The sequence below is a fragment of the Talaromyces proteolyticus genome (genome assembly GCF_021365285.1).
Source record: "Talaromyces proteolyticus strain PMI_201 chromosome Unknown BGW36scaffold_4, whole genome shotgun sequence".
Taxonomy (NCBI): Eukaryota; Fungi; Ascomycota; class Eurotiomycetes; order Eurotiales; family Trichocomaceae; genus Talaromyces; species Talaromyces proteolyticus.
This window is the reverse complement of record NW_025764280.1, coordinates 1,742,968-1,759,947: the sequence shown is the minus strand read 5'-3', so window position 1 is coordinate 1,759,947 and position 16,980 is coordinate 1,742,968. Positions and strand designations below refer to the sequence as shown.

Genomic DNA, 16,980 nt, shown 5'->3' with positions numbered 1-16,980 from the left:
CCCCATTACGTACAGCCATCCGAGGATGTTGAGAGTGAATTCCATAGTGATAAAGGTTACTCTAGATTTATATTCTGTGATCCCAGATGCCCAGATCGGGACCATGACATTGAGGATCCCAGTGCCTATCCCGTTGACTGGGACTCGCACAAATCATCCAGATGGAATTCTGAGCCGAGCATTGCAATAAGGCACCGATAATTCCCCATACACAGGCAATAGCAAGACTCTTGATCCTCTAATCGGTCGCCAAGAGATCCACCCATAGACAACCTACGAGCGTACCCGAATAATAGACAGAAACAATACCGCCTTGGAGAAGGGTGTCTCTAACCACGACCGTGCCCTTGGCTTTGATAAAACCAAACTTCATAGTATTAACATAGTCGTACAAAGTGTTCACGCCTCCCATCATGCCTTGGTCGTACCCTGGAGAATTTGAAATATTGCAATGAGGGCCGATGAATCTAGTTTCTGAGGGCATACCGAAAAAATAAATGGCAAGACCAGCAACGCAGTTCACAGCAAGCAGCAAGCTTCTTTGCTCAAGTTTAGTTGCCACGCGCCAGGAGGGTCTTTGATCCGTGAATGACATGTTGAATGAGAGTTATCAGTTGTAATATTTCTACAAGCTGAAAATTGCTATATATTGTTTTGAGACGGCAGGGCGCGCAACGTTTATGAAGCAGCACTAATTTATATGAAGTAGGGCACCAAATTTCTGTAATGCTGGCGAGGCTAAGGTTAGATCGTACATATGTAGGGAAATGTGTTTGGTAGTGTATACAAAACCAGTTGACATCAGTTGATGGGTACATAGAGTAGAACAAAAGTTGGAAGATAGCACCACAAGAGTGGACTGGGTAAAGGAGCCCTCCTTTACCAATATTAATAATATTTGAGCCTTTTACTTCTACGGATGGGATCGCGAGAAGTCTTCAAGCCTAATCTGACATAGATTGGTGTAAATGCAGACGAAAGACAGAAAGTCTTAACACTGCTATGTTCAAACATTTATCAAATGAGTGTATATGTAGGCGTAATATATTCATCTAATTGATTACCCCAGACGCCGCGCTAATGTAAATACCAATCATCTAGCTTTTGACATCATCATAACCCAATATAACAAAAAAAATGGTATCAAACCCATATATAGTCCAATATAATAGCCCGTATATCTCGCGGAATGAGGAGGATCACTCCTCGTCCGTACCCGTAGGCTCATCATCATCAAATGCATCCGCATCCTGATCTTCCGCCGCACTATCTGAGTCCTCGTCCTGATCGTCCAGCCCCGGAATACCCCGCCACTCGACATAATCGCCATCCAACCACCGTCGACTCTGCGGCAATTGGTACGGGTCAAATGGGAAGTAAGCATCGAGTTGGTATCCGCCATCATTCCCGGCTTTAATTTCGCGCTCAACGATGGCGAAGTGCGGGTCTGCCATGGTGGACATATTTCGGAATGTGGACATCCGTAGTCTTTTGTTGGACTCGAGTAATGAATAGACGTACAGGAAGCGCAGGTGATGGGCGATCCGCGCGAATTCGGAGACGATGGCCGGGGAGCAGACCTTGAGGGGGTTGAGTTTGGAATAGATGGCGCGGTGGAGGACTTCCTTTACGGATTGAGGGAAGTTGACGTCTTCAAGGTCGATGTCGTCGTTGTCGAGACTGTCGTTCTCTTCCGATGCCGTTGTGAGGTCGCGCCAGCGGAAGCAGAATATGTATAGGAGGGCTTGTGCGGTTGCGTAGAAGGGACCGTATCGACGGAGGTCTGGTCCTCGGCATGATTTCTCGTGTACAGCGCGAAGGTTATCAAGATGGTCTCCTAGCATATCAAAGACATCACGTACTACACGCGGTGATACATGTTTGCCTCGCGCAACGAAGCTTCCGAGATATGCAGCCGCGGACTGACGTCTAATTGCTGGCTGACTCTTGCTAAAAATGATATGGATGCAAGTCGCAGCAAATCGCTCAACAAGGTCAGGCGAAGACTGCGAGAAGTGGAAAAGAAGGAATTGGGTGTGTCGAGAGCGGTAGGTAGGTAGTATAATGCCTTCAAAATGTGCAATAAGCAGATCTAATGCGTTGTTCTTTTCGTCGTCCGTTCCATGTGCAAATGGTGGGGAGTAAAACTCAAATAGATGGTCAATCATTGAATCGATTTTGCGAATATTTTCCTTAACTCCTCGGAGCCGTCGCGTTTCAACGTCGGTTATATCATCATCGCTGGCTACAGAGTCATTATCGGACTCGTCTTCGTCGTCACCCTTTTCCAAGTCAATTGGACGAGAAAGGTCTTCCAAGAGGCCTTCGCCAACTTCATCTTCGAAATCCTCCATGTCGACCTGAATTTGCACATCGATCTTAACAAGCTTTTCGGTGATTAAAGCAAGGATTTCTGCCTGAAGCTCAGGGACGTATTCAATAATTCTAGTCAAGTTGCGGGTGTAACAAACATTGGCCTGTGCTGAATCCGTATCAAACGGAAATTGGCCAGACAGGATTGGCGAAAGAGTTACACTTCCAGCTGGTAATAGCTGCATGAGATATCGTAGCGCCATGTGAACCCTGTCGTAAATTTCTCCATGAGTGGTGATTGCATAGCCGGGAATGCGTCCAGTGCCTTTAGGGACTAGAGACCAGTCAGCAAAACAACTAGAACAACGGAACAAGAAAGCCTTACTTTCTCCGAGGTAGTTCACTAGCATCTTCAACACCGGACGCAGAAACGCAGAATGGGCCGCTGATAAATTCCCCAAGAACCGGATAAAAAGCTTGACATATGGCTCGTCTCTTCCTAGCCACTCACTACTCAACACGGCATTTACAAGGCCAGAGCAGTTTCCATCTAGCAAAGACACATTTGACAGTAGACCCATCAGATGACGTTTCATCGATGTCGGACTGGGAATTTCATCTGATTCATCATCCTCCTGCTTCCTTGCATCAGTAGCAAAAACCTGCTTGATGAGATCATAAGCTTCACTGTCTGCTCCCGAAACATGTCTCTGGATAGCTCTTCGAACTTCTTCCCGAACAAGGGAGACGCTTTTCTCTTTCTGCTGCTGCCTTTCAGGCGACAGGTCAGGTAGATGTCTAGTCTCCACGGACGAGTCAAACTTGACTCGCGGACGTTTGACCGGACTCCCGGTGTCGGCCTCGGAAGGTATGGAGGTCGGCTGCGAGGACATATCGATGTCCATCATTTTGCGCTTCCTTCCTGCTGCAGCTGGCAGCGTCGACGCCAACTTGGACGTCTTGAGGATGGATGGGGCGGGGAACGATGAGTGCGGCATGCCGATAATAGTGCTGATAGCGGGTTTCGGCGTTAAAACTGTTTTGGCGGGGGCGAGGATGACCGTCACAGGTTGTGAATAATAACGGCACCGCAAATGAGGTTTCTTCTTAAATAAAGAGATGCGATCATTTGGCGAGGAAGTACTACATGCGTATGTCTGGATGATATACCCATTTGAAGAGATGCGAATAATAAGGCGGTGATGAAAGCTGAGGCACACGACAAAGATTAGTGAGGAACGAAAATTTGGCGTCGACGAATAACGGTCTGTCTGCCCTGTGGGTGCGCGATAGAATCTGCTGGTAGTGTTATATTTATAGACAGGCAGAATTCAGGAAAGACTTCTTCGCAAAAGGGCAGACAGCCACGATTCTCGAGAATGGCAAGCTCGAGGAGGATGAAAAATATTCTGGTGGGTCGGCAGGTGCTCTCCACCTGGAGAAGGCGGTGAGCGGGGAATTGCCATTGTGCGCCTCTCGCTTCAGACATTTTGCGCTAGTCTTGCTTGAACAGGCAGGTCTGAAACATGTACAGGCAGTCTTTATATAAAAATAAGAAATAAAATCAAAGAATAAGTAATTAAACACAAGTTAAATTAATGCCAGAAAGCTTCGCCTTACACTGAACTCTACTGTTGTTTTAGTGTTACAGTGTTCAACAGCAATCAGTTGGTAAATACAATTTGAACCTATCCTAAATTGACCTAATCATAGGCACATGGCCAAAAGAAAATCAAGTCGAAGCAACTACTTCAACCCTAAGTATGTGCATGAAGAGCCAGCGCCAGACCAAATAAACTAATCCTCCGCAATGGTCATGACGCCTAGACAAAACGTTTATAACTCAATGGTATGTACCCCCGATGAAAAAACAAGCGATAAGAAACCGTATAGAGAATGTGACATGATAATGTGTGTTGACAGGAATGGACGAACGGATCAAAGTCCTGCTGCGAGTAGAAAAATATTTTAAGGATCGTGGAATCGTTTAGTGTAAAGGTCGAGACATGGGTTGGTGTTATGATTAGAGCCACGAGTTGGATGCCAGAGGGCCGAGGTGGTCGTCAAAAACACCCCCATAAAGCTCTTCGATCTCACAAAGATAGTCATCAACGGTGAACTTCTTCAAGCCTCTGCTGAGCAGAATCTGTTCTTCCTCATCCAAAACTCTCAACGCACCAAAATCTTCAGCGACCTCATTGACCTTGTCCAATTCCCTGCTGAAAGGATTGTCGCCGGATTCGAGAACCGGTGCGAAGACATCCTGAGTGCGGCGCGGCGGGGTCGTGTTCATGGAAGTGGGAGGTGGCGACAACCGGGAGATCGAACGCTTGCGGGCGAGATCTTGATGCGACTTCTTGGTGTGTGAAAGGGCACGCTTGGGCACGTTTGGTGCATCAAGGCCGGTGGAAGACGTCGATGAGCGGGTTGTACTGGTGATAGTGGCTGATCTCTTTGGGAAATAGCCTGACAGGTGATTTGGCTCTGGCATGGCGTCTTCTGATACTGGGGTAGCAGGCGATGCAGGAGTCAAGTCACTCTCATCTCCAGAACGCAGAGAAGAGGCGGATGAGGATGACGACAGACCGCTCAAATCGGGAGCGTTGTAGACGAGTGGGTTGGTTGCTGACAAGAGTTCCACGGGACCAGAAATTTTGCCACGACGAATGGTGCCGGCAGAATACTTGACTAGGCCCTCGCGAAATGGCATGGGAGTTGAAATCTCAGGGCGCTTGGTGCGCTTGGTGAAGGCGCGACTGATAGAGACAGCCATGGCGGATGGATTGCGTTTGTCAGTGGACGAGTGAGTGCTCAAGATAGCAAGACGAAATGCGCGATGCTCAGATGAAGAAACGATCCAGATATGCGTGATGATACCTCCGAAAACCAGTCCGGAAGGGTTCGACTGTCACAAGCGTTTGCAGCGAGATCACAGATCTCTTGATTGAAGGTTATCGGCGAAGGATAGTCGAAATAGTCGACAAGTACTATAATGCGATTGAGGTCGAGTTGAATATGTGCTTGTGTCTTAACAACTCGATAAAGCACGGACTTAAAGACTCGCACTATCAATGTCGACTGGGAACAAGGAAAGTCGAGAATTGCGCTGCAATGATTCAAATTTGTAGTGGTAGTAGTAGTCAAAGAGTGGTTTCTCGCCTGAGAAACGAGAGAGTGAAAGGAGCGGACAACCAGGACTCGCAGAAAAGAATGCAGAGAGGGGGCGAAGACCACTCTCGATGAAGCATGCAGGAGCACACTACTCAGGGAATGAATGACCTGAGGGAGAGGGAAGGAGAAAGTGAGGTGACGGCGGCAAGCCTCAGGTAGAATGGAAGAGTGACCGTGACAGAAGGGCGGACAGAGGGACAGAGGGACAGGCACAGAATTAGACTTTGCGATTTGGGCCTGGGCGCCCCATGCTCCGTTTGCCCTGCGCTGTTTGGCTGGAGCGCCGCCGGGTAGCATCCACTACCGACCCTGTGGGCCAGTGACCGCCCGCTGCGACCTGTCCCGGTGGGGATCAGTGCAGCGCCAGCGCCTGCGCGCCGCGGTTGCAATTCGCCCGAACTACGAATCCCTCCAGAAACAAGCTATTGCTGGTCCAATCACAACCGATAATGCGGCCCACTTATGACAGAACCACGGTTTGCTGGCCAGATTTCGAGTTGTACTGAAGAATCTAGCGGAGAATGTCGAAGTTTACCAAGGAGTGCAGTATGATAGGGGTTGGTGCATCCTGTAGAATGCAATCATGCGCTCAAGGAAAGGGTGTAGGAAGGGCGCAGATGGTTCGAAACATCGGTCTCCCTGCACACTGACCTCACATTGTACGGCAGCAAGGAGCTAGGAACCAATCACACGGCGCCTAGCACCACAACCTGGCACACCGGCGGCATAGGAAGTGCGACGTCTTGTGGAGTGTTTGGCCCCCTAGTCTGCTGGCCTTACCAGATGCGCTTAGCCGGCATAAGTCACAGGCAGTCGTGTTAGAGAACGCTCTTGTAGCGTGCGACTTGAAACTGCGCTGTTTAGAAACGAAACGCCTGCAATACTATCACATTTACTGGGATGGAATAATATTGTTTCCGGCCTGAGCTCCGAGTCGCTGCACTAGGCCGACCGCGCACAGAATCATCTACTGTAGGATCTCGAGTTTTCGCCCGTGACGAGGATGGATGACCACCCATCCACCGAACGTCATCTCCATCTCCAGCCACTGCAACGTCCGGGTCATATTCTAGAAAGCACACATGCACTCCCATATACGGAGTTGACATAGTCAGCAACCCCATATATATCCACTGCCATGATCACGGGCCACATGATATCTACGTGGCGTTCCAGCCACAGTACAACCTCTACACGCACGTCGTAGTATGGTGTATGACATCGACTTGACAGTTGTTAGGGCGGTATGGTTGCGTCCACAGTGTCATCGACAAGGCCGCCATCGATCTGCTAATCTACATTCTCCGTACCTTAATGTGTATCGATCCGCATGGGTCCCCACTGATCATCTACGGGATAACATTGATAAGCCAACTGGTGGATCATTCTACGGGCGGCTGGTATTTAGATGACTTCATATATAACATGGTGCAAGATAGGGGTTTCCTGTCCCAATCTACTTCATGCGGCCAGGAAGAGGCAACTTGCGTTCAACTATCTACATAGCTCTTCTTAATTAGATTCCGTGAAATCAGGGTTCGGCAATACCTACCTATATAAATCGCATTATTATTACGAGTTGTCTCACATTATTCCATTCATTAAAAGGAACAGGATATTACCCACGAAAAGCCAAGTATTTTATACATATATATCGCCTACTATTATATCTAAGATCATTGTATTTAAGTTTTATAAGACTTAATAAGTATAAAATTATTACTTTAGCTTCTTATGTATAAAAATTAGAGAGAGTAACGATGCTTATGAAGATAGCTTGCTTGAAACAGCTAATTTAAATAACATCTGATTATTAATGTTTAGTAATCTATAGCTTTCAGACAGCTTTATGCTGAATTTTCTTCAGGCTTACGTAAAGCTATTTTTTCAAATTAATCACGAGCAAGTATTATTTCAGATATAGCAAGCAGATTACATATGCTCTTGAGGGCTCCACTGGGGTTGGCCATCCCGCATAACAAACTCAATCGGATACTTTCTACCAACGTCGTATTGAACAATACATCTGCTGATAATCACGTCGCTAAGGATATGTTCTACCGTTTTGGCAGGGAAAGGTGCTCCGTCACAAATTCCAGTGACAAAGATGAATCGTGTCTTCACTGAATTGGTGTTGAGTTTGGCTCACATATTCTTGACCACGTGAGCAGCCCGGGGTGTCGGAAAATGCCTACCTTACTAATCCAAAACGAACCAGTCATAATGCTCAAAATTTTTTATATGGCTTATTCTACTATTTTACCAGGTTCAACACCCAATCATACAAATCAAACAGATCATACAAATCACCTTGATGATCTAGTGGAAAATTGCGCATGATTTTGTGTATAAATTTGTTGTTGTTTTCATGTATTTAGTTTCAGACCTCAGGCCTCTATAGTATCAATTTCATGTTTGTATTGTTTGCATCCTGCACCTGATAAATCTGACAAGAGCGTAATCCCTGGTGATCTGGTACAGAAGACTCTTCCCGCTATACAGTAGCGAACATGGATATCTTTCAACCCGTACATAACTTCTTTCGAGAACGACCGCAAATTGTTTCCATTAAATCTTCTAAATCCAGCTTCTTGTTGGAGCTTGTCTGGTGATTAGAATCTGGTCACTTTGACGATCCTGCAGGAGTGTCGTCACGTCTTTTGCGCTTGCCCAATTTTTTACTATGGCTTTAACCACTTCTTCTATGGTCTGTTATCCCTGTTGGCCTAGTAATATCTGTTATGAGTTCTTTTTCGATTGCTGGGTGTCCTGCTGTAACTTCGATTACCGCTTCTATGACTTGGATATAGTCCCCTCGTTGGTCGAGTAGGAGTATCATAATCTGTTCTCCATTTCTCCAGTTTCCTGCTGCAGGCTTGACTACTGCTTCTCTGATCTGGATTTGTTCTTCCTGTTGGTTAAGTACGAGTTTCAAAACGTCTTCCCACTTTTCCTATTTCCTGCTGCTTCTATGCTCGCCCTTTCTTATATTTCTGTTCCAGCCTTAAGACTTTTTAACAGAGTATATAGGACTGTGAAATTTCCTCGTTTTGCAGCTTCCTCCAACGGTGTTGTTCCTGTCATGGTTTTCAAACCTTTATCGTCATATCCGCTCTCAACAGGCCTCACTAAAGCCGACGACGATATGAAAAGGCGTAACACGATAAACCCGCCTGAGGCCAACACGAATATTTTGACCAGTTGTTTCAGGTTCCGTGGCCACGAACTACTCGAGTACTACCTCTGCTAGAACCTACGTCGATAGACGGGCAGGAAGTAAGGGTGGTGGTTGGTGTCGTGAGATAAGGCGGCTAATACATCTTGGCAATTGGCTGCTTCCAGCAGCCCTCTAAACTCAAGGGCATAATCCGATATTATTGGTCTTCGATAGTACCTCTGGCGCTCAGTGTTTGTTGTTCTAGTATTACTGTATTCCTTCCCTCCCTTCCCCCGGGATCTATGCATGCGGACCCGAGACCCTTGTTCTTTAAGGTTAATGAAATAGAGCACGTGAAAAGTACTTCGACTAGCCTCAATATACAGGTGCATTCATACCGATGAATGGTATGTTAGGAAGTTGGCGATGGCTGACCTATCTAAATTGAACACGAAACATTGAATGGCAAATTCTCTATATCTGTTTGGAACGACATGGGCTAGTTATTGATGAACTGGTTGTTTCAAGATCGGTAGATGATGGTTGAGACGTGAGCTTATAGCCTTGTCCATCACCCTCTTTTTATTCCGCCGGTACGGCCTGTTTCTGACCGGGAGTGGTAAATTTAGGATCATCTTGAGTTAACGAGCCTTCTTTCTCAGCCACACTGAGGTGACGACTAGTCATATCCTGGCACAGTTGTTGCAGCGAGGCATCATTAAGATAGCCTCCAATCTGCCTGGTCCTCCACCCGAAACCCTGCTTTTTACCATGTAAGATCTTTCCATTTGTAGAAACCATAAATTGCAGAGCATCATCAGTGCCATAGTTCTTAGTAACAGTACTGTTCTCCTTCAAATAGTTATCTGCTTTTAAACAGACATCTATGCATTGCCGAGTTGTCTCCCACTCATCACGTAATCTAGTCAAATCTGCTAGATCGTCTTGAGATCCTGGATCCTTTTTTGATGAGATTAATAGACGATCTATGATATCTTGCATATGCTTTTCCAATCTTGCAGCTGTTACAGCTAAGCTTTCTTTTGTGATTGTTTCAGACAAATTGTTTGAGTCGAGATATTTAGAACTGTTACTATCTTGGGAACTAAGCGGAATCTGAGCGATATGCTGTGACAGGTGTAAGCATAATTGCAAACATTTCTCTGTACTTAAACGCTCTTCTTGAATCTGGTGCAGGTCTAAAATATCCGAGTCTGACTTAGTCACTGCTTGTCCAAGTATACAGTCAAGCTTCTCATCAATTTTTCCAAGGAGAGCTTCGAGGTCGTCCCTTGCAGTTTCGATCAGGTCTTTGTGGGCTGCAAGGGCTTCGGCAGTGACAGAAGACTTGCGACTAGATGATTATCAGCGAGAAGGAAGTCATAAGTAATTTATTCGTGACTCACAGATTAGCATCCGTAAGGGCGATACTAATAGTCAGTTTGTATCCGGCAAGTAGTCGTCGAAACCCATCAATATCATCTCTCATATATCTCATTTTCGCCCAGTCGCGAAAACTTAATCGGTTTTTACCAGAGTGAGATAGATATTTTGTTATTTCCAGTTGAAACTCTTTACAAGCACATCCACATCTTTTCAGAGGAAGATCGAGTATAGTAAGATCTTGAGTTGTACTTTGAACAATCTCAGTGAGCGGTCCCAATACTGTTATTAAAGCTTCTAGTTCTTCTAGCAAATCGCGTACTTGCATAGGATGATATTGGAAGCTTTTAACCATCTCGTAAAGCGAAATGCTAGAATCAAAGGCGAAAGTGGCCAAAGCCAACAGCCCAGAAGCCACACCAATAGCTTCTGCCATGACTATTTGATAGTCGAAAGAGACTGATAATAACGGAAATGAGTAAGAATATTGGATTACCCTTGATTTTGAGGTCAAAGGCTAGTGCTAGCACTGGGTGCACCGGTGTGACTAACTCTCAATCGTTTAGCGTGGGTGGTTAAACGCAAATTTTCGAGATAATTGGCTCAATCTTAGTGGGACAGATGACATAACAGACTGGCACCAATCAATTGGAAGTACTAGTCATGCCCGCAGCCACTACTTTGAGCGTCAGGAGCGGCAAGGATGTTGGGACGATGTCTCGGCTGGCTTCTTGGCTGATATATTGCATTCGCCAGATTTGCTAGGGGGCATAGGTGGTGAGCTAGGCAGAGAGCTTCTAAATGTGATAGATCAGATTGGATTCGCTTGACGGCTCTTACCTGTGCTCTAGGTTCTCTATCATCGTAATTGCTACCTAAATGGGAACTATTACTTGCTAGCTTGTACTATCATATCCAAGCAGTTTGAAGTATGTTGAAGCACGTACCTAAGAGGATTTAACACTTGTTTGAACTAACGACCAATTCCGATATGCTAGCAATAATGACTGTGTGAATATGGCAATCTAATACACATGAGGAATAGCGATCTCGCTTAATGAGCGCAGTTAGGCTCGGTGTGTTGTCTACAACTTAACTCTTTAGTTTCTGACTTGTCACATTTATGCGTCCGGCGCTAGCTTTGGCCTTTGCCTCAAATATTGAGGGCATTTCAGTGTTTTCACTTAAATCAAAACAAACTCTCACAATATAATCATCTTCGAAATTCATTTACATTATGTCACAAGCTAGTGGTGTAGCTTCTAGGCTAGTACCTTTGGCTACTTTTGCATTAAACTCCAGCCTTGCACTGTATGAGACAGTAGTAGGCTTTCAATCACTTCCTAAACATGTTCGTGACTTGCTACAGGAGCTTGAATTTTTAATAGCAGAACTCGATATTCTTGACAAATTAGTTCAAATCACAGCTCAAGAAGATCTTACTTTGCTTGATCTTCCATTAAAAAGATGTGGAAGTGCCTGTAAAGATTTTGAACAGGAAATCGCAAAACTTATATCAAACTATGGTGAAAACCAGATAAGTTTTCATGACTGGGCAAATCTGAGATATATGGGCGATAATATTGATGGTTTTAGACGGCTTCTGGCAGTGTATAAGCAAACAATCAATATCGCTGTTACCAACGCAAGTCTGTAAGTCCTTTTGAATCGCTTACAACTTAAAAATTTTTTTCTTTTCGCTGATTATGGGATAAGTCGCAAATCTTCCGTCACCACCGAAACTCTTGAAGCCTATAAAGAGCTTATCAAATTTGCAGAAAGCGACCTTGAAGAAAATCTTAAAAATATCAATGATAAACTTGAGCATATTTCTGAGGAAAATGCTTCTGTATCTGACTTGGAGAATACAGAGCTTTATACAGAGCTTCATACGATGAAAGAAGAGCGGTTAAGCGCGGAGAAATGCTTGAAAATATACACAAATCTATCTGAGAACATCGCTCAAGTTGAGCTCAACCCCCAAGATAATAGCAGTTCTTTTGGTTATACCAACTTGAATACTATATCTGAAATTCATACTAAAGAAGGCTTACAGGGATGCAAAAATGGCTTAGCTATTACAACTGCAAGACTGGAAAAGTACAGACAGGATGTACTAGCTTGGTTATTAGTCTTACTAGGAAAAGGCTTAGGATCTCAAAAAGATCAAGATCTGGCAGTCTTGACCAGACTACGTGATGAATGGGAAGCAGTACAACAGTGTATTAATATGTGCTCAAAAGCAGATAGTCATTTGAAAAACGATATCATGACTACTGAAAATTATGGCACAGGTGATGTTTTACAATTTGTATTCTGTACCAGTGATATGATTATACATGGCAGAATTCAAGGCTTTGGTTGGAAGACAAGGCGGGTTGGAGGTTGTCTCAACAATAATTTGCTGCAAGAAATGTCCCGGAATATGACTACAATCAACATCCGCGAGCCTGCAAATAGTGAACTATCATCTCAACATAGTCTAGTTGCAACTGCGGGAGCGAAAATCGGTCACGATATACCAACGGAAGAACTGAGTGCTGTGCTACGATGCCTTCAGCTACTCTACCGCAAGCGTGGACATAAATCTCTTGGTGCTGGTAAATTTTCTTGCCTATCTTTGATGCAGGACTGAACTTTTTTCTCCTAGTTGTTTGCTTTTTTGCCGATTTGACTCATTTCTACACTCAGAATGGCCGGTCAATTCAGTCTATCCTGACCATTACCGGCTCTGCTGAGAGTGCCTTTGCTGATAAAGCTGATCGCTATATCAACTGGCGGTGGGGAACAAGAGGGATGTCATTTTTCACCTGGTTGTCAGAATCCGTACTGGCTGCTCAGACACTTGGACTGGATACTTGTAGAAACTTGTCTATCTGTTGTGGCATTATTTTCTCCCGCTAACTTCTAGCAGTGCGGCCCTTACATATCTTCGGAGAATCTGTGGAAATGATATTGAAATGTGCTCAGTACGAATGCAATACTGGCAGTTCTCCGTCGTCATCGCAATGCAATGTAGCAATCCAAATATTCTGGGTGAAGGGAAAGATGGATGAATACTGCGATTTAGTTGGTGAAGTTGGCTCGCAGCTAGCATGGATTATTGCCACATTCAAAGAACCTCTTGCGGAGTGTCTCTCTTTCACCAGAGCAGTCATAAATCGCTTTCTGCCTGAGGACTTCACGTCTGCTGATAAAGATGGTTGTATATGCCTTCGAATCATGCATCAAGACATGCCAGGCCAGAGCCTGAGAAGAGGCGGGACATGTTGGCACCCGCTTTTCAATGGCCTAAATGTTGCCAACAACTTCCCGATCCCTCCTCGCCCCAAAGATATGCATGGTATAGAACTGCCAATCAGTCTCATGTTCACCTTCGCAGGAGCCAGTTATCCGGTGGCTTATAGGGGTGGCTATGTTTTGAAGGGCCGAATCAACGCCTTAGTCCCGATATTAATACATACAAGACTTGAAACACATGACGAGGCGTCTGCGGTGCAGTGGCACCTCTATGAGTCGCAAAATTCTCGTCTTTACATGACAGAGGTGAAAAAAAACCAGCCAGACCTTCTACCTATTGAGACTACACAATCTCCAGATGAGTTCTATGAGGAAGTGAAGCAACATCAGCGTCATTTTTTAGGCATGTATGAAAATGCTAAAATTTCTACTGCAGCTGCCCACTTTTCTTTAAGGACAGTCTCAACGACATCTATTTGGAGTGAAATAAAAGAAAGAAAAGAGCGCTGGCCTATAGAATGGAACAGAACAATCACATTCTCCCTTAGTGGCGGTGCAATAGGTCTTTCAGGTGGTTCTTCGACAGGGATTCGGATATTACCAAAGAAAGAGCGGCAAATGCAGCTACTCTATGATCGCAGCCTTGAAAAACACCTCGATGATACAAGAGCTAATTATGTTTTACTCTACGATGTCCGTAACAAAATCGGTTGGATGCTACCCCAGATATACGTAGTGATATATCTGTTGCAAGCTTGGGTCAAAGCAAAGTACCCACAAGCCCATATAATTTACCCGGACTTTGACAGCATGAGCTTACACGATGTGAAACAAACCTTTGACAGATTTAAAAGTCAAGAAGCCGCATATGAGTCCAATATCGACTTGGAAGGCGTTTTTGTACAATTTTCAAATCTTTTTGATCAGCTACAAGACAATGAATTGCTAAAACCTGCAAAGGGAAAGCACACGAAACGAATACCATTGTCCGGCATAGATTTCGCGCACTTAGCACGCCAGCCACGTATTTATACAATTTTGACAACCTATATTGAGCTGAAATCCAGCGGAGACTGGCCGAAGATGCTGAAAAGCAACTGGAAGGACTGGACAACAGGTTCATCTCCAAAGAGAGTCATCACGCTTTTTTGTGACGGCCTTAGCCCACAGCCAATCCTACCGAGAATACAGGTATGCGGCACATGGTTTCCGCCTCCTGTTGGCCAGAACTATTTGGTGACTACCATATTTTGTCTCAAAGGTTTAGCCGAAAGATATGGGCGTGATCCGGTTAGACTTTCCCGCACCCACATCTGGGGGCGCGGTAAATATCTACCTTATGATCCTTGTGAAGGTCGTAGTTGTGATCGTCTGCAGAAAGTTGTCGAGAAGTCTAGAGACAGAAGTACAGCGGACATATTGTCGTCTGCATGTGATCATGCAACCGTTGTCTTTGGGGGCCTTTTCATCATGGACGCTCAATTAGAATGTAGACCTCGACCACTCAATTGATCAACAACCGAGGCAATACCTGCTTGATAATATGACTGGCGACATAAGTCAACACTGTCGTTCCACATTGAAAACTTTGGAGGGAACTTAAATTACCCTCTGTCTCACGTCCTATGACAGCGCCTTGCGTATTGACACCAAAATTGGGCATTTGTTTTGATTCTAACAAAAGCGACCCCTCTTTAGAGTCTTACGCAAGTGGTTGTTTCATGTGTATGAGTTTTCACAGCTCAAAATTAATTGACCAAGCAACGGAAGGAACAAGGGAAACGGAGCGTGAATGGTAAAGTGGATCTACGGGGACCTTCTAGCTGCTTCTCTCCACAGGGTCCAGCAGCTAAAATCGACTTCTTCCAATGACTTTGAGGATTTATCTTTTATTCAGCTTTGCAAGCGTTCTGCTACATCGCGGATTTATAGTTAGGTCCTACGTATTTCTAAATTTCGGTTGGATAAGCCTAAAAATAGGCAGATAATCGGATATACCTGAATATAGGGTGCTGAATCTAAATTTAGAGATGGGACCGCTAAATTTAGTACTAGTAACTAGAGTATTCCCTAAATATTGCCAGCCTGGGGGATGCGGCCTCTATTTAGGTAGGTATCCCTAATTATTAGGTTAGACTCTTAAATGTGGACGCCCGCCAGAGAAGTGTACTTTATATTTGAGCCCTACTGTCCACAATAAACATTTAAAGCAAACTAATGTAGGATCTTAACTCAAAAAATAGCAGTTACCGAGGTTAAGTTACATATGAAATTCCATTTCAGGTCAACAACCTCCTTGGTTTTCCAGATAGTCTCCATAACTGGTAAAGGATAGTGTTTATCCTTACCGTAATCCACACCCGAGCTGGCCACTCCCGCCCGAGAATGCGTTCTATATTATCTTCAAAAATTCAACGCGTCAATATGCCACCAATTCGCAATAAAAATTCAAAAAATTCAGCTGAGCAAGAGGGACAAATACAATTAGCATTATCCAATTTAAAAAATAAAAAAATTCGCTCTATACGACAAGCAGCGGTGATTTATAATATCACCCGTTCGACTCTTCAAAACAGATTAAATGGCATAGATTATCGAGCTGAAATACGCGCCAATGGACATAAATTATCAGAATTTAAATAAGATTCGCTTGTCAAATAGATATTAGATTTAGATAAGCAAGGATTACCTCCCCAGCCAACTCTTGTACGAGAAATAGCTGACTATCTTCTTTCTTAAATTGAAAATCAACAAGTCGGAGAGAACTAAGTGTATAATCTAGTTTAATATCGTACTGAACTTAAATCGCGATTTTAACAAAGATATAACTATAAACGTGCTAAATGCAGAGATCCGAAGATAATTCAAGACTATATTATAATATAATATCTATAAAGTGGTGGTTTGTCTGGAAGGACTCCATAGTGGGTTTGGGATCCTACTTAAAATCGACTAGGAGGCTACTCGGCGGCGAGGCACTATAAAATCAATATGTTAAGAAAACGGGTTATATATTTTAAGAATAAACCGCTTGAGGCCTTCCTACTGCTGGGGAAAGTCCTCAAGCTTATACGCATGATTAGAAAGCATCGTACTTCCTAATTAGGTTCTATAGTGCGAGCATGAGGGGTAATTGCATCATTTCTGATGTATCACTTTGAGGTTGTTCCCGCCGGCTTGTGGCCTGCAGACGTTCGGTCAGTTGTAGGCTCGGTGGGCCCGGACCTCACAGTTAAGTGGATTCCTAACGCTAAGCTTACTAAGCTGCTTCAACACAAGAAACACCGGTAGTTTGTAAAACAACTTAGAATGGTTAATATAATATAGTTATTCCAAATGTATAGTTATATATATTATAAGAAAGTTGTATTAACCCAAATATATCTATATAGCGGGCAAGTATTTTACTGGTATCCGACAACTGTGTCAATCGGTTCCACAACTCGTCACCGAGATATGGATCGAGATGGATATTCTGTTAACAGAAGGCAAGAGAGAACGATATTTAAAACAATCTTAAAAGTAAGTAGAGTACTATCACAATGATAGGCTGCAAGGATTGTTGAAGAGTAATAGTAGTATACTATTTCCTTAAGAGTATAAAACACGATAAGCTAGATACATGATAGTAAACGACTAAATATCAAAAATAGTGATCATGGTCTTGCTCTGTTGACTACGCAGTCACGTCCTCGGGTGCCATCAGCATTTAATGT

At 44.2% G+C, this 16,980-nt stretch overlaps 5 protein-coding genes across 5 annotated transcripts; 1 reads left to right on the top strand and 4 right to left on the bottom strand.

Moving 5' to 3' along the window:
• Positions 1–67: 67 nt before the first annotated feature.
• On the bottom strand, positions 68–595 carry BGW36DRAFT_357368 (uncharacterized protein; the record flags this gene model as incomplete). The annotated part of the gene is made up of 2 exons (XM_046213867.1): positions 68–238; positions 278–595. The coding sequence occupies 2 exons, from the start codon at positions 593–595 to the stop codon at positions 68–70; spliced, it is 489 nt and encodes a 162-aa protein (XP_046074423.1).
• A 278-nt stretch (positions 596–873) lies between these two features.
• Positions 874–3,702, bottom strand: BGW36DRAFT_338526 (RNA polymerase I-specific transcription initiation factor RRN3 superfamily). Its single transcript, XM_046213014.1, has 2 exons — positions 2,699–3,702; positions 874–2,647 (listed from the first exon to the last, which is right to left on the bottom strand). The coding sequence occupies exons 1-2, from the start codon at positions 3,309–3,311 to the stop codon at positions 1,200–1,202; spliced, it is 2,061 nt and encodes a 686-aa protein (XP_046074422.1). The 5' UTR covers positions 3,312–3,702; the 3' UTR covers positions 874–1,199.
• Positions 3,703–4,336: 634 nt separating this feature from the next.
• BGW36DRAFT_395753 (uncharacterized protein) lies at positions 4,337–5,086 on the bottom strand (the record flags this gene model as incomplete). Its single annotated transcript, XM_046218079.1, has 1 exon — positions 4,337–5,086. The coding sequence occupies one exon, from the start codon at positions 5,084–5,086 to the stop codon at positions 4,337–4,339; it is 750 nt and encodes a 249-aa protein (XP_046074421.1).
• A 4,137-nt stretch (positions 5,087–9,223) lies between these two features.
• Positions 9,224–10,460, bottom strand: BGW36DRAFT_357365 (uncharacterized protein; the record flags this gene model as incomplete). The annotated part of the gene is made up of 2 exons (XM_046213866.1): positions 9,224–9,995; positions 10,048–10,460. 2 exons carry the CDS (start codon positions 10,458–10,460, stop codon positions 9,224–9,226), a joined length of 1,185 nt encoding a protein of 394 aa, XP_046074420.1.
• An 801-nt stretch (positions 10,461–11,261) lies between these two features.
• BGW36DRAFT_293155 (uncharacterized protein) lies at positions 11,262–12,659 on the top strand (the record flags this gene model as incomplete). Its single annotated transcript, XM_046210970.1, has 2 exons — positions 11,262–11,677; positions 11,741–12,659. The coding sequence occupies 2 exons, from the start codon at positions 11,262–11,264 to the stop codon at positions 12,657–12,659; spliced, it is 1,335 nt and encodes a 444-aa protein (XP_046074419.1).
• Positions 12,660–16,980: the final 4,321 nt, after the last annotated feature.

Bases quoted from the DNA above. Each gene is read 5' to 3' on its own strand.
- BGW36DRAFT_338526 (XM_046213014.1), bottom strand. From the start codon at position 3,311: ATGCCGCACTCATCGTTCCCCGCCCCATCCATCCTCAAGACGTCCAAG. The intron at 2,648-2,698 runs GTAAGGCTTTCT...ACTGGTCTCTAG, and splicing joins AGTGAACTACCTCGGAGAAA to TCCCTAAAGGCACTGGACGC.